Source organism: Syngnathoides biaculeatus, chromosome 20 (genome assembly GCF_019802595.1).
Source record: "Syngnathoides biaculeatus isolate LvHL_M chromosome 20, ASM1980259v1, whole genome shotgun sequence".
NCBI lineage: Eukaryota > Metazoa > Chordata > Actinopteri > Syngnathiformes > Syngnathidae > Syngnathoides > Syngnathoides biaculeatus.
The window spans coordinates 7,619,248-7,641,218 of record NC_084659.1 but is presented as its reverse complement, the minus strand read 5'-3'; the positions used below and the strand labels follow the sequence as shown (position 1 = coordinate 7,641,218).

Sequence of the window (21,971 nt, the reverse complement as noted above, 5' to 3'; positions counted from 1 at the left end):
TTTATTAGACTTCCAGACACAAAAACGAGAAGAAGCACAGACAAGTGCTTTCATGCAGACGCTTTGGTGTGACATTTCACCTTTGACATGAATGAGGAATTTGAAACTCAAGTGGTAACCTCATCCACAATACGGGCGTTAAAAAATTATCAGGTATGAGCTTCAAGGTTTGTTTTTTTCACATTTTTGTGTTTTTGTGAAGCGGTAAATGTGAGAATTTAAATATAGCTATACCAGTTTTTAGCATTGTCAATATCATTTGAGTAAATGAGCTTGTACATAATGCATTATTGTGGAACCAACATGACATTGCTTTGGCCCAGGGGAAAAACCAAGCAAATCCAAACATTTACGCAAATCAGGTGCTACATACTGGTTTATTAGATCGCAGAAATATTGATCTTAGAGAAAATGTTCCATATACATTACATTGGGTGCTTATGTATTATTTGTTTTTTTTTTTTTTTTTTTTTTACTTTCACGTACATTCGGCAACAGTGGAAACCCTCAAATATCCTGAACACACCTTTTATTTTATCAGAAAGTTAACTTTCTCTACGTTCTAAAATAAAACAAGGGATCTGTAGCAAAGAGCTAAAGCAGAGAGTGATTACCAGTAACTGTGCGTCGTGACTTATTTTTTGTCATGAAAAAAAAATAAAATATACATTCCATTTGGCAATGTTGATGCTTCGAGATGGACATCTGCATCACAGGAGCAGGAGATGGGAGCCCAAAACTGGACATGTTGTCCCCTCTGTGTATGCAGAAAAAAAACCTGAAAATGGTAGAAGCTTTGGGACCTTTGGCTTCAAAAATTAAAATCAGATTTGAAGAAAGTCCCAAAAGTCATGTTGACTTACACACTCTTGATAAGTTGGCTTCCATTTGAGCGATTCGGTTTTCAGTCCGACACACTGCATCCAATTATATGGAGGTGAAGTGAGAAAAATGCAAAGCAAAGGTGTGATTAACCTGCTTCACTCGACCACCCAAAAAAAAAAAAAAGTTACAAATCTTTCCACTGGACACTTGATTAGGTACATCTTAATGAATCAGTTATGATTGACAGTAATTTATGCATGGTTAGCTTTTGTGGGCCTTCTTGCATTGTACCTAATCAAATGTCTTAAGTGCACATTCAGTAATGGGCCCCTCTTGAACAACCATCCCTCACACACACTGGCAGTTTGCTGGGAAGGGGTTGCCATGGTGACAAGACCAGGGCAGGAGGGGAGCAAGGAAATGGTTGGGCTAAAAGTGACAATGGCACTGATTATTATTATTTTTTCCTCTCCTTTCTCCCCAGTGTGGAATAACTATGATATCCTTTGGGGCCAAAAATATATGCTAAAACTGTGCAAAAATTAAAATTGAGTAAAACTGCTCACCCTCTCAACGTGCCTCTAGGTGCATCTTATATTAACATCTGCTTGCTAAAACATTTTTGGATGTAATTTTTTGCGACTTTTTAGACATGTAGAAGTTTGGTTGCAATTTGTTGTTTCCCCAGTTCTGGGATTTGATGGTTACTTTTGCATCTCCCATAGGAGGACGCCCGCGCCGACGTGGTGGACTGCGTGGTGCGCGACATCCACAACAGCCAGTGCCTGCTCAACGTGGAGTACGCTGGCGCCAGCTGCCCACACGTCACAATACAGTTCGGCGACACCAAGGACGACGTGGGCCTCGGCCTGGTCAAGGAGGGTCTGGTCATGGTGGATGTTCGCAAAGAGAAGCACCTGCAGAAGATGGTCAGTGTCGCATGCTCGTGTTTGAAGATTTCTTTCTTGCACAGATTGCGTGACCCACACTAAGTGACCTGTCAGTCACTCGTACAGTCTTAGCCAATAGGATAGCCACATTGTCTTAACCCCTGCCTTGATACCCCCCTGCTGCCATGTTGTCCCACAAGCAATACTGGTTGTCAGTAGTGTGCGCTTGGAGAAGTTAATGTAACGAACGAAATTGTCCTCAGATGCGGTTGGGGAACGTGCAATTCTGATGAAAGATAACTTGCTCGGTTACAAGAGGCCCGGTTGATTCATTTTCCAAAGCCTAAAACACAGTTGACGGTGGATTAAGGCTTGCGGAAAACTGCAAGTACACTTAAATGTTGAACAATATCAACAAGCACAAGGCTGTATGTTTGAGGGTAAGTGTAGGAGAAGTATCTATTCTGAGTTTGATTGAATTATTATCAGTGCTTTGTACATTGCAGGAGAACAACTTTCACTTTGTTAGTGTATCACTGACCTGCTGAAGGAAGTGTGTCATGTTTTATGCTGAAGATTCTGGTGAGTGGTAGGTAAATGCGCGATGTCATGCAAGCTCATTTGGATCACATCAGACTTTTAAGACAAAGCACTGTGTTCGATTACGAGCTAAGTAAATTTTTTCATCTGGGGACTACGGTACTGATTGAGTTCATCACCATTGTTTAAATGCACTTGTAGAAAATCGAACCTAACTCGCTTATAAAGACTGCAATGATATTACTTGTGATCTTTCCAAGTAAAAAGTACTCACCCTGCTTTACATGCCCAGTACGATTCCACTATTTCATCCTGTTGGATTTCAAAATGAAGTTTGTGCGACGTCAAACTTTTTTTTTTGCATCGATCGCCAACATTTCGCCGTAACTCTTACATTGCGTCCTGCTCCGTCCACAATCTTAATTACGTGTACATATCCTTGGGTGAAATAGTTGAGTTCTTTTCGACAAGTCAGACGCATTTGGGAAAAAAAACATACCGCAATATTATGTGGAATACGCGATAGAGAATTGACTTCAAACCTGTTCTGTTCAGTCGCCAATTTGGAAGCTTGGGGGACATGGCAACAGTAGGTAAGGGGGCGGAGCTCAATATCGCCAGTCGGAAAGGGCCATTGTCTGGGTCACACAAATGTAGCAGCCTGCAAGTGTGGCCTAGCGCCAGTACCCCCAGTTGGTGTTTGCATTCGGCCCAGGTGAGTGCTTGAGTGCTCCCGGGCCGATAATGAAAACATATTTGCCTCGACGGCATTAAAACTACACATCAAATAATACAGTTGCCATCCCTCCGTTGTCTGCCGTTTTCTCACGCAGCCGCCACATCACTCTTTGACTCTCCTGCCCATGATGCCAATTTCCCCCACAGACCCACTCCTGAATATCGAGGAAAAGAAAAATGACATGCCTGTAATTACAGCCGGCAAGCGCTCGCAAATATCAGTCAATCTGCCATTTAGTTAAAAACATACACGGGGAAGCTCGTCCAGAAATAAAGCCGCCGTCTTAATTGCTCGTAAATGCTTAAAAGCACTTGGTTATAATTGATAGGTCTTTCTTTTGTGCACGATCCTTCACATGTATACTAAATTGCCTCACAGCGGTTCAATAAAACTTTTCGCATTGTTGTCATGACCTGTCAACTGCAAAGAGGCGCCAGAGGACCATGACGTGGTCTTGATGTAATGGACTTCACAGACAAAGTATGGAAACCTCCCAGCAATTGGCCTAATAGGCTTTCCCGCTTGCTTTGGGTGCATTTAATGGGTTCTCTTAAGTATTCCACCTCAGTATCTGCAGCCCCCCCTCCCCCAAACCGCCTCGTTCCCTCTCTCCCATATTCTGATCTGGAGAAAGCTTTAACAAGCTGCAGTGTTGCCGACGTGCTTACAAGTAAGCCGCCCTGTGCGTAATGCCGCCCCGCTTCCCAGCTCAAAAAAAAAAAAAGATCCCGCTCATTTTATACAACTGCTTAAAAAATGATGATGATACCACTTGAAAGCTTTAAATGGAGTACGAGTCAATCCCCACAGATGATGTACAACACCCGCTGGCCATCGCCGACTCCCACGAGAGTGAAAGTTAATAAAAACCCTCAGATAAGGTTTGTTTATTTGTCTTACTCCGAGTACAATGGCACACATCTGCTGTATTTTCACCGTTGCAGTCGATATGAATCAGGGGGACAAAAATAAAAACTGTCTTGATAAAGTTGGTTTGTAGAGTTTAGTGCTAGTAACACCACCAAACGAATGTTCACAAATGTGTAAAAGTAGGGGTTTCGGCAAATCACAGGGATAGGTTAATATATGTTGTAACATAAGGACGTCAGATGCTATCAGGAGGCAAAGGGTCAACTGCAGTTTTTCTGAATTGCCTTAAGCAAAGCAAATTTCATTATCGCGCATTTCATACACAAGCTAACTCAATGTGCTTTACATGATTAAAGGCATTTGAAAACAAAGAGATAAAACATTTAAAACGGGAATGAAAATGACAATATATTTAAAAAAAAAAAAAAAGCATGCAGTGCCAAGTAATATGATCAAAAAGTGGATATATTCGAAAAAGCATGAGGGAAAAAGAAGTTTTCAACCTGGATTTAAAAACATTGACACTTGGATCTGACCTCAACCTCTGTTGGCAACTTCTTCCATTTGTGTGCACCAACTGTAGTCATCTAGAGACACTATATATAATATATATAATAATAATATATATATATAATTACAATATAAATTACATTACAATATAAATGCAAGATTAAAGTTTTGAAGAATTTGACCCAAGGGTAGCATATACGGGCAGAACAGGAGAGGTCCAAGAACTGACCCTTGAGGGACCCCATAGGTCATTGCCATTTGCTGAGACCGAGTAGCTCCTTTTCTGTCCTTTAGCAGGCATCATTATCTTGACGTGCGACCCGGAGGTTCGCACGCCCCAAAAAGCAGGGGGATTAATATATAAATACCACGCTGTCCTACAAACGCATGCAGTTAATAGCACTCGTGTCCCATACGTGTGATTAGCGTTCACGCACCGAAGAGCAGATGCGAGGAGTCATAATGTAAAGATTAATCCCGCACACATCTGCCGCGCAGCGTGCGTCATCGTCGCGCACCTGCCGGGCGGCACTCCGAGCAGATGGACGCTATTCCCCTTTTTTTATGCAGCGGTCACACTATTTGACATGGTGCACATTACACCTGGAGCAGGCCTGCTTGTTTAGGTGCCTGAGCAGCGCAGCATCCAACACGCTGTACCTTGTAACGCCAGCTGCTTTTTACCAGAGGCTGCGACTAGTCATCTTCTCTGCTCAGAGCTGAAGCCGTATCTGAGCTCGTCATCTCCGTGTACGCAAGTTTGCAAACTTCGAGATCCTTGCTCCGTTCGCTTTATATCAGACTGCGCTGGAAATTAATGATGTTTTTAATGTATTTTGACCAACATTGCTATTGATTAACACCGTCATCAAAAACATTTGTGATTACGAGATTTGGAGCGATGTTGGGCATCTAATTGCTCCACTCCCTCCTGTGGTGGTAGCTGTTTTTAAATTATAAAATGCTATTTTGTTCTTGTAGATTAAATCACAAGTGTTAAAGTAAGCATTGATTTGTTTTTTTTCTCCCCCTTCTCTCGAGGGATGGGGGGGTCAGCGCATCAGTGGAGGGGAAAAAAAAAAAACTTGTGGCAACCCAAACTCGATAAGCCAAATGACAAATGAAACTTTATTACTTTTTGAATATGCGAAGTCAACTTGGCAACTGGAGCTGTCAAATCCGTCTTTTTTTTTTTTACCCAACACGAGACAGCCTTAATGAATCCACTCGCTCTGGCAGAGTGGATGCACTGAGCTATCCTTAAATTGTCTTGGCACTGTCGACACTAGACACCACTTGAATTGAAAGAGGCCTGTAACGTTTTTTTTTTTTTTTTTTTTTCTTAAGCCGCCGACTGGCAGTTTAGTCTTCAGCAATTTTACATTTTAACTTAAGTAAAAAAAGAGAAGTCATGTGGAATAAAGGACCATGAGGATTCGAAAGTGAATGCAATGATGGAGCATATAGATATTGAACTCATCCAAATGTGTGACTGACATATAAAAAGTGTAGGTGCGTGTGTGTGTGTGTGTGTGTGTGTGTGTGAATACTGATTGTTGGCATAGCATTAGCAAATAGCGCCTTGGGAAATGTCAGATATTATCACTCGGCCTCGCTTTCCGCCATGTGTGTGAATAGCTTTGAGGGGTCACAAAGGGCGTTCCACCCATCCCCCGTCCCAGCCGCTATTTGTTGCACTTCTCTTTATCCTTCCGCGGCTTCGTCGTCGTCGTTCTGGAGTCCCCCGTGTCTTGTCGACGTCCCAGCGCGGCCTAATTGCGGTCACGGCCGGCGGCAGGACCAAATGGCGGTGCGGTGGTGGTGGTGGTGTTGTGAAGTGTTAAGCACGTGTGGAATCCATACAGGAAATGAGAGGAAAAGGTGGTGCGCATATGCCGGGGATGCCTCCAGGGAGGGCGGTGAAGTTACATTAATCACAGTTGAAATGTGCTGCTTATCTTTTGGGGATTTGGATATTTTTAGAATGGTGGCGCTTCTCAAATGAACCATGTGAACAAATCTAAAATAGCCATATTGTTGTTCAAACTGTTTATCATCTGGAAAACCTTGGAAAACTCACTCCACACTCCTAATCTGCCCATTTTTATACTCTTCTCTGATTGGCTCAGATAGCTGAACTGTTACTTGTTTCCTTTCTGGTCTTCTGTTGACTTTATAAAGTGCTTTTCAAATCTGGAAAAGTTTGGAAAACTTACTTTGTTTCCTCTGTTGTTTTGCTTTCTCCAGAAATGGTATTCTTCGGGCCTCTTATTGGCTACGATAGGTTTACATGTATTTTTCTATACATTCATACCTTCAGTCGACATGTAAATTGCAGTTCAAATCTGGCAAAATTCAGAAAACCTCTTTCCCCACCACTTTGTCACTGCGACTTATCCTGAAATGAATTTGTTTGGACCTCTCGTTGGCAAAGTTGGCCTTCCACCTTGTGCCTGTAGCTTCATCTGTTGCATCAGCGTACACTTAACAGCCGCATTGACCGAAGTGTCCCAATAATCTAGTGAAAAAAGTTGTGTACTTGGAGTTAAATGAAAGGTTTATGTGGATCATGGCCACTTCGGCCGCCGCTCTCATCTGACACATACCCCAACATGTCATCTATAAATGGCTTTTAGCTGTTTCCGGAACACCAATTGACAGGCTTTCAGGTCGCTGCCCTCGCTGTTCAACCCCAGTGCCTGTCACAGCCCATCAAAGACCACCCCACCCCCACCCCTTCCATCCTGTTACCAAACACACACCCACACAGGCACGCACACACTCACCGTCATGGATGTCGGACAGCATGACCGCTTTCCACCAATGGCTCAATACCTAATTTACAAGCCTGAGTTAGAGATGTGGGGGGCCTTTTAATGGACATTTTCTGCTTGCCTGATATCGACTGCATAGACACACAAACACAGTCGCGCTCTGTCCCTGAAGACCCAAAGACGTGTCCTCCCTGACCCTCACGATTTCTCTCGCCCATGGTTGACAGCATGCGCACCTGCAAGTAAAATGTATATTGCTGGGATCTGCAAACCTTTTTCCCCTGAGAGGTAGTAGCATGCACATGAGTTTGTCGTTGCAAAGAAGTCAGACAACTCGACACGAGGACATTGGGCTCCCCAAGACGGGGTCTCAAATCTCGTGGAATGCACGCTTCCCGTCGAAAGCTGTTTAGGCCATCTGTTGCAATTCACTAGTGATTGTACAAAAATACATTAAAAGCAGTTCCATTCCACACCACATACTCAGAAATGGAAGCAGGGGCCGACCTACTTCCCCTTATTAAAGAAACCTGCTAAAAAAAAATACCAATGCAATCCAAGCTGTAAATGCAAAACATTTAAACAAAAACAGTGCACATCTCAGCTTGGTGTTATGGGTGACTGTGCAAAATCTTATTTTTTTAATCAGTGGGAAAATTGTGTGGAGTTAGTCATACTTCCAAATTTAGTTTTAAACGAAGAGTGACACTTTTTCAATAAGCTTTCATTTTTTTCATTTTTACATTAACGTATTTAAAATGAACCGTGATGTTTTGAACATTCAACTTTTTTTTTACCTCACAAAATTTTAAGAAAAATGAGCGTTTTTTTTCAACATTAACTTTTTTTCATGCCCTTTTCGTGAGTCATGATTGCTTTATTAGAAAGTACCAATTAAAAAAAAAAAAGCTATAACTATGCTAATCAAAAACATGCAGCAGGTCACAAATGCCCCCCACCCATGTCGTAGTTTGCTCACCCATTGCATTATTTTTGTGACCTTGCAGTAAAAAAAAAAAAAAGAAAGAAACATGTAAAATGTCTGCCTTCGATATTTGTGTATTTTTATTTTCACAGTGCCCTTGAGGTAGGGTGGGTGTGGGGGGGCGCAGTCCAGAATGTTCCATCTCATTTATGTCCCCCCCTCCCCTCCCCCCTCGTGTGAGCACATGCTGGTGGGCTTGTCATGGCACATTCCCAGCAGAACGCCTGATCCACCCCAACAGCCTCGCCGGGAGGAACACCGAGGCCCCGTCAGGGCACCTCAAACGCGACAGTAAAAAAAAAAAAAAAAAAAAAGAAAGCGAGAAAATAAGTTGTTTGTGATATAAAATGGCAGCCAGGCTCATGCGTCTATTAAAATGGAGGTTCAAACACATTGCTCCGGTCAGCTGATATCAAAGTATTCGCCCGAGGAGGCTTCTCCTCTGCCCAAAATCCCCGCCGCAGGCCTTGCAGTATTAATGCGGCTGCCATGTTGAATGACAGACCTCTCCCAGGGAGCACCAACAACACGCCAACTGCAAACCATTTCATCTCCAGGCATTGTCAGACGGAAGCCGACAACGATGGAGAGTGACAAAAGAAAAGAGCAGGAAAGGGAGATGGTAGCGGCGGGGATTTTGTTTTATTTGGTTGGTTGGAGATCGACTGCTCTCGTCTGGCAGCCGGAGCGCCTGATCGTCATTGCTGTTAATGAGGGAGGCCCGACATGACATTGTTCCCTTCACGGCTGAGTGGCTTCCCAGTGCCGCGACTTTGATTAGTCACTTACAAAATCTGTTTTCGCATAGTGTTTTTCATTTTGCTGTGATGTTTTTCAAGCGAGCTGGGGTGAATCCTACGCACCAGATCGCGCGCAAACTGTCAGAAAGGCGCTGCCGATTTGTCACTCAGCAGAACGCCACCTGGATACGGCACACCGCAGCCAGCCAACTCGGCGAAAAGCTAGCTTGGCGCGCTCTCTCTGTCCGTCATGTTTGCGGCATCTGTCACTCATGTTGCAGGAACGATCGCACCTCCGGCGAGTTGGGCTACGGGCCCGAGAAGTTGGGAAAAGTTTGTCTTCAGCAACGTTACAACCAGGCAGTCGTGTAATTCATCAGGATTTTGGCAAAACGTTGAGGCAATGTGTGCGAGACGACTTCAGTCGCTCATTCTGTGGTTAATACTTTTACACAAAACTGCAAGAAAAAGTCTGGCTGCTTTCAGGTCTACATTTTTCAGCCCTGGTTCGACACAGTACATTTTGAAATCATTTTATGAATGTACAACACTGCGTAACCTGGCAACAGCAGTCAACTCTTTTTTTTTTTTTTTTTTTTTTTTTCAGTGGTGATCACTGTTCCTTCTTTGCCTTTTGCACAGAAGTCTCACGCTAACTGTTAACTGCTTATCTGTTTGATTGAAAGCTCTTTAACAATGCCACAAAAGTGCGCTAACATAAATGTTCCCCTAGATTTGCCTTTCTTTACCGTCTTTGTAACGCTTGCCTCCTTTAGAAATTCGTTGAAGGGGTTAAACGGCCCGCCGCAGGTTTCCTGGAGTTGTCGGCAATTGGAAGGGCGTCCTTGACGTCTGTGGATGGGACTGCCGAGAAAGTCTGTATCGGGTTCATCAGCACTCATTGTGCTTGCGTCGCTCTTTTCTTTTACAACGACATCTGGCCCGACGACGCCGCCCCCCAACCCTCCACAAATCTCTTTTAGTCAGCTTTGACGGATGACTCGTGCAGCCACTGCAACACTCGAGTCCGAGAACAAGAGCACCAGATGTTACCGCCGTTTCGAGTGTGCAGCGCCTATGCCAGCACATCTGCTTCTATAGACGCACAACGCCTCTGTTATGCAGGAACAGGAATTCTTACATTGTGGCGCAAGTTTGTCCAATAAGGTCTTCTCAACCAGGAAGTAGTCCTCACAACAAACAAACGGATAACGGATAAGTAATAGGTTGTGACTTAACTCGACTATCAAGAATAGATCCACATAAATTCCATCCACAGGCGGTCTGCCCTCTTAGTTTGAAGAGACCAGTTTGCGTAGTTTCACCCAATGGGTGAAATGTCGGCGATCGATCCAAAAAAGTTTGACTCCTCGCAAACTTCATATTGAAATCCAACAGGATAAAATAGTGGAATCGTACTGCGAATGTAAAGCAGGGTGAGTATGTCTTACTTGGAAAGATCACGAGTAATATCATTGTAGGTGCTCGGTCTCAGCGAGTGGCAATGAACTATGGGGTTCCTCAAGGGTCAGTTCTTGGACCTCTCCTATTCTGCCAGTATATGCTACCCCTGGGTCAAATTCTTCAAAACTTTAATTTTGACTACCATAGCTATGCGGATGACACACAGTTATATTTAGCAGTGTCTCCAGATGAGTACAGTTCAATTGAGGTGCCACTGTCTGAATCAGATAACTGGATGAGTGATGAATGATTGTAGTCTTTATAAGTGAGTGGGTGTATTCATTTGACGTTGCTCGTAATCGAACCCAGTGCTCCGTCTTAAAAGTCGTATGTGATACAAATGGGCAAATAGACATTTCTCTTGCATTTACTTATCCCTAACCCGACTCTTCCAACATACTGCCTTGTGTTGGTTGATATTGTTCACATTTAGTTGTACGTGTGGTCTTCCGCAAGCCTTAATCCATCCTAGACACTTCATCAATTGTGTTTTAGGCTTTGGAAAATGAAAGAACCGGGCCCCATGTAACCTAGCAGGATATCTTTCATCAGAATTGGACGTTCCCCAAGTGCAACTGAGGACCATTTTCTTCGTAACATTAACTTTTCCAAGCGCACACTGCTGACAACCAGCATTGCTTGTGGGACAATACGGCGACAAGAGGTGCGTGTCAAGCCAGGAGTTAAGACAATGCAGCTTTCTGATTGGCTAATTTTGTACGCGTGATTGACAGGTCGGAAAGGTCCATTCTTCTGAGAGATATTGTCAGACAAGTGAAGGAATTTAAGTTTAGATCAATGCATATGTGGGTGGGTCACTGTGAGATTTGGTAACTTGCCATGAAAAACAAAACTAGTAAAAAGTTTATTTTTTTTGGGGGGGGGGGGGGGGTTGTTGGTGTGAGGTTGGGATTCAGTCCCTGAAGCCAGTTTTAGACAACTCTAGCTAGCGTGGTTAGACTAACAGTAAATGTTGAAGAACCCTACGTGGGTAGATGCAGGAGGTCTGCCATTTTGGTTCCGAGTGGTCATTTTAGTGGCACCTAAATTTTTGACATCTCACCCAATTGTTAACCCAATTCAAAGTGTGTGGCAATGTGTATGATAAGACAGATGGGTGAAGCGAATTGAGAGTAATTTCACTTTTTGGACTCGCAAGCGGAATGACTCTCCCTCAAACGACTCAACGGCACCTTTTTCAATGCTAACGTCTGACATGAAGTACAACAAACTGCAGTCGTGTGAAGTGTTCTGTACAAGTCGTCCTCGTTGTCGTGATGAAGGGCACGTCTGCTCAAAGGCTAACTCGCTGACCCCCCCCCCTGCCCCCCTCCCTTCCCTATTACTCATGAGCGCTTCATTGAGCGAGGCTAAAAGGCTGCTCTAGCAGAAGCAGTCAATATGCTCCTCAGTGCTTCGTTTTCTTTTTCTTTTATTCCCTGCTCTCGCAAACAATTCTTTTCAGGCTAAACGGTTGCGGCGGCGCAGGAACTCCACGCTCCCGCCGTGCACGTAATTAGAAATATTTTGAGAACCTTGTGTACAGGCAAAAAAAATGAAAAGAAATTAAATGTTTGTATTTGTGTCAGGTTCTTTTGAAGGCGCCTCGATACCGTTAGCGTTGCTAACGGCAACTGACTCATTTCTTCAAGTCGCTGTCTGTTTGAATCTTAAAAGACCACGTATGATGTTTGATCCTATCAAACGTGACGCTTTTGGACTTTGGAATGGGAGAATCACTCTTTGAATGTTATGACCTCACGTTTCCAATGCCATTTTCATCTATTGAGCAGAATAATGCTGCCCATCCTATTTGTTTTGACATGATGGCAGGATTTGGGAAACAGCTATGTGATACCCCCCCCCCCCCCCCCCCCCTATCTGCAGGTTAAGGAGTACCTGAACTGTCAAGAATCTGCCAAGAGTGCCAGAGTAAGTCCAGCCTGCTTGCATGCACACTAGCGTACAACTACACGAAAAGTCTCTCGTCCTCCCACAGCCTCCCTTTACTTTACTACACAGACACATATGGCTCGTTGCCAGCAGTTAGCTCAGGTCCGTAGTGTGAAAATCTGCACGCCTTATATAGAAACGGGAACAGAAACAAGTGCTACAAAGTGACGTGGCGTTCCTGAGGGAAAAGAAAACGAATGTTTGTTTGAAAGCTGGAGCACATCAGTATCATGCGCGCGCACACGCGAGTATATATGATACACGTATATACACAGTCATTTATAATCCATATATACAAAACGAAAAAACTCGGGTGACGTCAAATGTGATTGGAATAAACCTCTATTTATTTTGTGAATAAAATATCTTAGTCCAAAAACAATGCACATTGAAATTCAATAATGTTATTGTGAGAGGGGCGGAGGGAGAAGTGTGAGGCTACCGGGAGAAGAGATAGCGAGGGTGGGCGACTTCAAATGTTTGGGGTCAACAATCCAGAGCAATGGAGAGTGTGGTAAGGAAGTGAAGAAACTGGTCTAAGCGGGGTGCAACAGTTGGCGGAAGGTGTCTGGTGTTCTATGTGACAGAAGTCTCTGCGAGGATGAAGGGCAGAGTTTATAAAACAGGGGTGATGTAAGGATGAGAGATGGTGGCACTGAAGAGACAACAGGAAGCAGAACTTGACGTAGCAGAAATGAAGATGTTGAGGTTCTCGCCCGGAGTCAGCAGGTTGGATAGGATTAGAAATGAGCTCATTAGAGGGATGTTTTGGAGACTAGGTTTGAGAGAGCAGACTTGGATGGTTTAGACGTGTTCGGAGGCGAGAGAGTGAGTACATTGGTAGAAGGGTGTTGAGGATGGAGCTGCCGGGCAAAAGAGCGAGAGGAAGACCAAAGAAAAGGTTGATGCTTGTTGTGAAGGGAAGACATGAGGACAGTGGGTGTTAGAGAGGAAGATGCACGAGAGAGGCTTCAATAGAAAAAGATGACGTGCTGTGGAAAAGAAGAATAAAATGCCTAATAAAAGTAAAATTACGTTATTTACATGTAAAATGCGCTTCTACTTGGGGAAAAAAAAATTCACCTTACGAAATGACTTCCGGAATGGATTAATTTTGTAAGCAGAGGTATCGCTGAACTTAAAAATAGGGATTTACCATTCAAGAACTCTGTATAAAGTACTAAAATAAAAATCCTTATTTTTATTAAGCAATAAAATGATAATTATAAATCAAATAGTTTTTATAGTCGTAAAAGATTTTATATACTAAATAATAGCTTGGATCGAACCACTACATCCCGAAGACATGGTGACATTTTGCAATGGATGTTGTGTAATTTCAAAAGTTAAGTCTCACTGTCTCCTCCTGGCACCATCTCAACGCCCGGTGTGAGATAGAGGCGGGGGTGCCCGCCGACATTGGTTCGAGGTGTTGCTTAGCGTAGCGGGGAGCGCTAGACGAAGTACGGGCAAGGGGAAACTTAAAAAGAAAAAAAAAAAAGGAGAAATGCACGCGACAAACGACTCATTGATTCCTACTCTAATAACTGCCGCTAATTAGCACAGGTGCTAATTAGCTATGAATCATAGTGTTAAAAGCCAAGCGGGTTTTGGCAGCCTGAAAAAGAAAACATCCGACAAAAAAAGTGCTCGCGCACATGCACAAGGAGCTAGTGCTACCAGCTAGCACGTCTCCAAATTCCTTGGGTAAAAGTTGTAATTTGGTGCATGCAGGTCTATAAAATACTCAAGTGAAAGGTGACAATTTTTTTTGTTTTTCACCAGCTCAACATTTGGCGCTACGGAGACTTCCGTGCCGACGACGCAGACGAATTTGGCTACAGGCGCTAAAGTCAACGCAGAAAAGAATTGTAACGGGGGAAAAACAAAAATAACCATCCAATCAATGCCATTCCAAAGACCAACATGGACATGTGGGGGGGCATCGGGGGAGAGTGACTGAGTGGACAGAAGAATTCAAACTTAAAAAAAAAAAAGAAAAAATTATACAGAAAAAAGCTCATTCTTTTAAAATTGTGACCTTCGTGGGGGGAAAAAAAGCATGCTCGCGACATCTCCACTCAGATCTTGCGTGATTTGATAATTCCCAGGTTTTAGAGCGCAGCCTGTCCTCCAATCACTGCTTGTCTGCAAGGACAAATATTCTTTTTCTTTTTTTTTTTTTGTTTTGTTTTTTGTATTTTTTGCGGTAACGATTCTAATTTTGCTTTCCCAAACGAACATCCGTGTCAATGAATACAGGACAAAAAGGGCGATTTTTTTTTTTTTTCCTTTTTTTGTCTTGGAGTGTAAAACGTGTTCACCGGCGACATTCTGCCAATTTTTTGTCGTCAAAAGTGAAGCGCACCTCCCAAGACACCGCGGCTCCGCATTCTCCCGTCTTCTCTTTGTCTGTAAATTTTCCATTCTGTTAGCGACATTGATGGGCTAGCCATTTTTCTGTCTCACATTTGTCTCCTCAATTCTATTAAAAAGCTCAATAAAAACAACCAAGTGACCCTTTTTCCTCCTTTTTAGCCCCCCCCCCCAGCTTTTATTTAAAAGGCAATCACCTATAAATCTTGCAGCACAGGAGCGTAAACGGAATCACCATCACAGGCCAAAATAATTAAGAAACATGCCCATCCAGAGGGACTCGTAAACATTTCGTGTGAGTAGAAGTAAATGCGCCATTTCCCATGAAATGAATGTGAAGCGTGGATGGCGTCAAGCAGATCACTTCACGGCACAATTCAAGAACGCCGTGACGACGAGGCAGACGGACGACCACACTAAACCCATCAGGATCACTCGCCGTCAAGGGTTATGTGAAGCACTACATCAGAGAGGGGCTGCCGTGGCATGTTCACAACAGTTGAGTCTTAAAATAGCACAAATTTAAGTGAGTGTTGCAGCTACATCGCAGCATCAATTTATATCTACTTTAATTCGGTCTCTTTAATGTATTTCCTATTTCTACTCCATGTTTTGTAACTTTTTTTTCACTGCCATGTCTTTTTACATTTTTTTCCTGCTTCCTTTGTTTTATTTCTTTGACATGATTAGTTCTTACTTAATTTCTATTTTTTTTTTACTTCTTTTATTTTTGAGTTGTACCTTGTGTACTATTACTGCTTCAAAGTTTCATTTTTAAAGAATTCCATTTTTTTTTTTGCATTTTTTTGCCCATCAAACCATTTTTTTTGGTTTATTACGTGAAGTTTTTCTTTTTATTTCAAAAACAATTTCCCTTTCGCATCATTTAATTTATTACTACTTTTTTTCCTGCTTCCTTTTTTCTTTATTTTGACTTGATTTCCATTTGTTTTATTTCTTTGTCATAATTAGTTAATTTTCTCTTTTTACTGCTGTTTTATTTTTGAGTTTTACCTTGTGTACTATTACTACTTCCGAGTTTAATTTGTAAAGAATTCCAAATTTTTTCCCCATCAAATAATTTTTCTGGTTTCTTATATTTTTTTTAATTTCAAAAACTATTTCCCTTTCGCATCATTTAATTTTATTACTAGTTTGTTTTGATAATTTTTTTTTTAACTTTAGCATCAGCAAATGGTCTCCTAAAAAAAAAAAAAAAAAAAAAAATCTGTGCAGATATTGCCAGCCCAGCATGTATCTAGTATGTAATAAATGTTATCGGTTTTGCTGGTTTTGTTTTTGCAACTTGGGCGTTTAAAGCAATGCTTCCCATCCAAAGCCTGGAAGATGTTTTTCCCCAATTCCATGAAGCTAGCCACCTTATTGTGAGGGCCGAGGATTGTCAGTCGTCCTGCGCTTTTACGTCTGCTGCTGCGCAACCAGGTCTCAGTGAAGGCAAGCCTCCTATCCCTGTCACAGGTACGTCAAATACAATTTATTAATTCTGTGCGTACATCTGTCGCTGATGCTATTTTCTTCCCAGGTGCCGCCAGTTGACGCCCAAATCAAAGATGGCACCCTTCTAATCTGCAGGTTGGTGGAAGAAATAGTGACAAACTGAAAAAGTGTGCATTGATCAGGATCATGCTCAAATCTGTAAATTACATTTCATTTTTGTTCCATCCGAGGATATGATTAAAAACTTTAGGGCTTTCAAATAATAACAAAATGCTTCAATTATACTCACACACACACACACACATTATGTTTGGTAACAGTCAAAAAAGGCCAAACAAAGTGTAAGTGTGAAAAATAAATGGATTTTAACACTTTCTCCCGCTGTGTGCCAGACGCCTACTCCTTATGCACTTCCTTCACGTAATGGACTTTTGTAATTGAATTTAAAGGGGAGTAAAACGTCTCGTCTGGTGAGCAAATGAACAGGTTAAGGTAAAAGACTGCTGCCACGTCTCGCTAATTGTCGCCACGACACCCTTAAAAAGAGCTAATGGTCAAGTGGAAGAAGGAGCCGGTCACAGCTCCTTAAATCAACGGTGGCGTCGGGGCCGCCGCCCGCCTTTTCCGCGGTCCGTGAGCACCGCGACGTCTTTGCGCTGGGCAGTCGTGACATTTCGACACAAAAGATAATTAGCCCTCATGTATAATTCAGTTTTGACAAGGCAATTGGAAAGTCGCTGAAATTAGCATGCATTTGATTAGCTCGTGGCGCGTTTCAGGTTAACAGGGGGGACGTCCCGTACAGCGACCAATCACGTTGCGCTTTTGAATTTTCAGAAGAAATTGGACAAAAAGTTCACAATAGACGACAACATTGCTCTTGATATTCAACAAATATATTCCACAAATATACTCAACATGCCACAATGGAAATTATTTTGGACCAAATTGTCATGATCATTTTCATACTTCTTTTTTATTCATTAAATTTTTTTTTTTTCAGTTCAACAGTATTTTTGGCATTAAATGTGTACAAATTATTAAATAATTGAGCATGAATTATTTAATAAATTACAAAAGGAAAATCAAATCAATCTAGATGTTGTAAGGATACAATTGTTTATTTACAAAAAATAAATATGATTGTATCATGAAATATAGTTTTAAATGTTACATAGTTATTTTATACATAAATGCATTTTTAAAAAGTTTTATCATTTGAATTATTTAAAACATTTGTTACGACTGTACTCTTAGCACAAATTCCTCAGTCAAATGTCAGGTCGTATTTTTTTAATGGATGTTAAATTATTAATTTTTCCATATTTTCAGCGCCTTACTGTTGGGTCCAAAATGATTGAGAGTATGCAAACAGATTATTATAAATCCTCATGATTATGCGTTATTTGTATGCCTGCCAATGTAAAATCAGCGGCAGCTGCAGCGTCGTCTCCAGCCACGTCGAATTGTCCATCGCCATGGCGACAGGTGCCCGTTGGCATGCGCGCATGCCCCGCCCCTTTGCAGCTTGTCTGTTTCTCTGGAAACACAGACGAGATATATTTAATAAATTGAGTGGTTTTGTGCGTAATTCACTCGCACAAAGGACATAAAAGATGAAAAGAGGGCGGCTCGCACATGAAGTTTTAAGATTCCCGCCATGTTCCCCGTCGCCGTGTCCCGTTGCAACGGGTGCTCGCGGGATAACGAGGCGACTTGATGCACTTTGTTGTGTACCTCAGACGCACGTTAAAGTCAAATCGCCAGCGGTTCCTGGTGACTCTTAACTCGAATACTTGGAGGGTTGGGGGCGCTTTGTATCGCCGCCGTCCCATCAAGCCACTGATGGCAGGGGTCTCTTTGTGGCAGTAAAAGCGTCCCCTTGCCATTTGTCACGCATGTATTAGCCTTTATATGATTGATTGAAATCATACTCTGTGTCATGGAAGAAAAGGATAAAAAAGGCCGAGCTCGGGCCAAATGGGGAATACCCGGCGGAGTGGATGGAGCTAATTAGGGAGTTTTGCATATGTAAATGAGGCCGGCTATCGTGTATACAAAGCTGCACTCGCAGTCAACATAGGCTTAGCGCTTTTTAACCACTTTTAAGTGTCACTAATTGCGTTTCCTGTTCAAACGCGCGGACGGGAGTCCCTTTTTTTACGTTACCGCTGGGGGAAGCTAATAGAGCTCGTGCGCCTACGTCATAAAATCACGTGACTTATTGCCGGTCAAGCTCAGCATTGCTCAATGCTAAGTCCGTCGGAGACGACACGGAAATACGTCTTGCGGCACGGCGCCGAGAGTCTTGTCCGATACCGTCAGACGTTTAGAAGTTGAAAATAAACGACGGTACGTGGGAAAAATGAGATAAACTCGGCATAGAGGACCCGTATTTATTGGCAAAGTCATTGTTTTCGCCGATAAGAAATTGGACTGTTAATTGGCTTCCGCTTGTCTTGGACAACGAGATCTACACATGGATCTGGTGGAAAAAGTTATGGAGATTTACGCGGAAACGTTTGAAAGTATGTAAAAGTCTGGATGCACACTTTTCTCGATGGGTCTGTCCTCATCAGGAACAAATCCCACACAGTGACAATTTTGACGGCTCGTGAACGTGGAATTGTGTTCGGCAACACGTTGACCTTTGCCGGAATCCATCGATCTTTTCCGCTAGTATTCAATGCAAATGCCAATATTTAAATAAATGACCCCTGGTTTTACACAAACTCTCATTCACTAACTTTGATTGGGATGGGGGGGGGGGGTTGTCTCCATGGAATGTACACTGAAGCGATTGCGGCCACACTTAACCTCTGTAAACTTCTGTAACAATCTGTTTTTTTTTTTTGTTTTTTTTTTTTAATACGCATTGTTCTCAAATGAGCCAACTTGGCAGTATAAATACTTTTTGGTAATTTGAGATTGAGAAGAATAATTCCGACCTGAAATGAAGCGATCGCTACACAGTTGTGCGTATTTGGTTCGGCACCAGCCATCACGTTTAGTTGCCGACTTGTCGACATTTTCCGGTCTTTTCAGCTGGTATTCCATAGAATGATCTCGTCTGTTGTGACGACCGACAGCGCAAAAGGTCAATATGGCGCCGTGAAAACGGTGACGTCACGTGCACGAGCTCTGTATAAAGATTGGACGTGAACTAACATCTGAGCAGCTGGGCTGAACAAAGTTGAGGATGAGGGAGGTCAGCTTGTGCATTTTTTTTTTTTCGACAGCAACAGATAAAGCTCAAAATTAGGGGCGACGCAAGGGGACTATTTTTTTTCAAGAGTAACATAAAATGTCACTATTTGTCCGCCTTTGTATTTCTGTGATTTGGTTGCTACAGTAAGAGTATGTAAAAGAAATTTAACTATTGTAAAATGTCCCAATTATTCTGAAGTCCATTTAACATGCAACATTTGCCTGATAAATCCAGATCGACTCAACCGCAACAATTTCAAATCAAAGGAAGCATTCTTCCAGCGGTCGGACTTTTCCCGATACTGATCCAACATCAGAGGGATCTCTTCCTCCATGGATTTTTTATTTTTATTTCTTCCCCCTGCTGGCTGGAATAAATAATTATCAATTACCGGTGATGTTGCTCGCTCATTACGGCACAAAAGCCCGCAAAGCCAACCTCAAGCCTTGAATTAGACTCTGAGCCCACGTTTGCCGTAGCGGCTAAGGGCAACACGCAAACAAAATAATTACAATTACAAAGCCATTTTGAACTTTTGATCTAATAATTCTCAACATAGATAGCTGTCTAACTGACGTGCGCTACCTCAAGCAAAATCGATAGCATTTTAAAACAATTTGGGGCAAAAAACATCCCCAGTTTGAAGATTTACCTTTTACCTTTTTTTTTTTTTCTCAATACTGTCAAAAAAAAATTTAGCACTCGTTTGTATGATCTATCCATCCATCCATTTTCTTAGCCGCTTATCCTCACAAGGGTACACGCAGAACTGGTTGCCAGCCAATCGCAGGTGCAATTTAAAGTGTCCAATTAACTAAATGTTTTTGTAAATAGAAAATAAAACATCAGCTTAGTGACTTTTTCTTAAAAAGTATCCCTTCAAGATATTCCACGCTGTCGACTCAAAGCGTTAATAAGCTGACACCGAGGCGACGAGGTTAAAACACGTCAGGCAAATATTCAAGTCAGTCATGCTCTTTGTGACGAAAATCATCAAAAGGTTGCGGAGAGTTCACGGCGCGCTGTCGCGGATCACACCAGTATGGTGTCCTGAGGCAGGAATGGGTGGCGTGTTCTCGTGCTGTCTGGTACAAAGACTTGAGCCTCACGTTGCCTTGGTTACGCCGGAGCTGTGAGATATGTTCCCTGCTTGTTTTTTTTTTTTTTTTAAGTTTATTTTGTTGCTGCTGAGGCTCCGCGAGATTGTCGGTTTTTATGGCCCCTGCCTTTGTTGTCTCACTGCGGATAATTTGATGTTTCCACTGACTCAAAATCAATAGAACAAAATCAAACATTGCTTGTATTTCAAGGCTAACAAGACGCTGGACACCTCGGTTGCTGTGGAGACGGTCCGTCCTGTCCTTTATCGCGTTACAGGATCCTACCAAGGACACGCCCACCACCTTTTTTTTTTTTCTCCCCTGAGGGCTATGCAGCCGTTTGACACGCGTCAGACAGAATCTCAGTGAGCACGTTTAAAGTTCAAGGCGTCAGCGTCCCGTCCAGAAGAAAGCCCCTCGCCGGTCGTTAGGTCTCGGACACGAGGTGGCCGTGTTCTCATCTGGCGTCGCTAATTAGCCGCCGGACAAGCCGTGACCGTTGGCCCGAAAAGACGCCGAACCATCCATGAAGTTTTTATCCGCTCGGCCGTCCCACGCTTTTACATGTCTGACATTCTATATGCAGCCAATTAAGAAGCTTGTTTTATTTTATTTTTTTTATCAGGCGCCCATGCATACGCCTCAGTCCAACCATGACAATCTGTTGCAAGAATACTTACTGAGCGCAAACGTATTTACGTAAGCTTACTACAACCCGTAATAACGACGCAAGCGTTTCTGAAACAAGCCGACGATACTCATCAAAATGGCTGAACGTGATATAGAGCTCGTGCACGTGACGTCACCATTTTCACGGTGCCATATTGCCTGTCAAAAAGAGCTGCTCGACATTGAACCGGAAGGAGAATCTTTACAATACTCGAGACCTGTTGTGCTGTTGGTTGTCACAACAGACGAGACGGATATTCAAAGTTATCATTGTATGGAATACCGGCGGAAAAGATGGATGGATTTCGGCAATTAAACATGATGGATGGTGCCCAACCAAAATACAATCTCCAATTACCAAAAGGTATTTCTAATGCCAAGTTGGCTCGTTTGAGAACAATGCGTGTTTAAAAAAAAAAAAAAAAAACTGTCACACAGGTTTATGTGTGGCGGCAATCGCTTCTGTGTACGTTCCGTCCTCTTTTTTTTGTTTTTCTTTTCTCAGTCATAGTTAATGAATGTGAATTTGTGTAAAACCATGGGTCATTCATTTAAATATTGGTATTTGTATTGAATACCAGCTGAAAAGATCGATGGATTCCGGCAAAGGTCAACGTGTGGCCGAACGCGTTTCCGCGTTCACACGAGCCGTCAAAATCGTCACTATGTGGGTTTTATTCCCGATGAGAACAGATCCAGCAACAAAGTGTTCCTACAACGTCCAGACTTTTCTACGCTTTCAAGTTTTTCCATGTAAATCCCGACAACGTACTCGCCAGATCCTTGCGTAGATCCAGTTGTCCAAGACAAGCGGAACCGAATAAACAGTCCAATTTCTTAGCGGCCAAAACATCGACTTGGCCATTAAAT

General features: G+C 42.6%; 1 protein-coding gene across 1 annotated transcript in view; it reads left to right on the top strand.

Annotated features, from left to right (window-relative positions):
* snd1 (staphylococcal nuclease and tudor domain containing 1) overlaps positions 1–14,810 on the top strand; it is a 112,645-nt gene extending 97,835 nt beyond the window's left edge. The window contains exons 22-24 of the mRNA XM_061806064.1: positions 1,551–1,754; positions 12,225–12,269; positions 14,076–14,810. Of these exons, the coding sequence (XP_061662048.1) occupies positions 1,551–1,754; positions 12,225–12,269; positions 14,076–14,141 (315 nt within the window). The 3' untranslated portion in view covers positions 14,142–14,810. The remainder of the gene's footprint in view (positions 1–1,550; positions 1,755–12,224; positions 12,270–14,075) is intronic.
* The last annotated feature ends 7,161 nt before the right edge of the window (positions 14,811–21,971 follow it).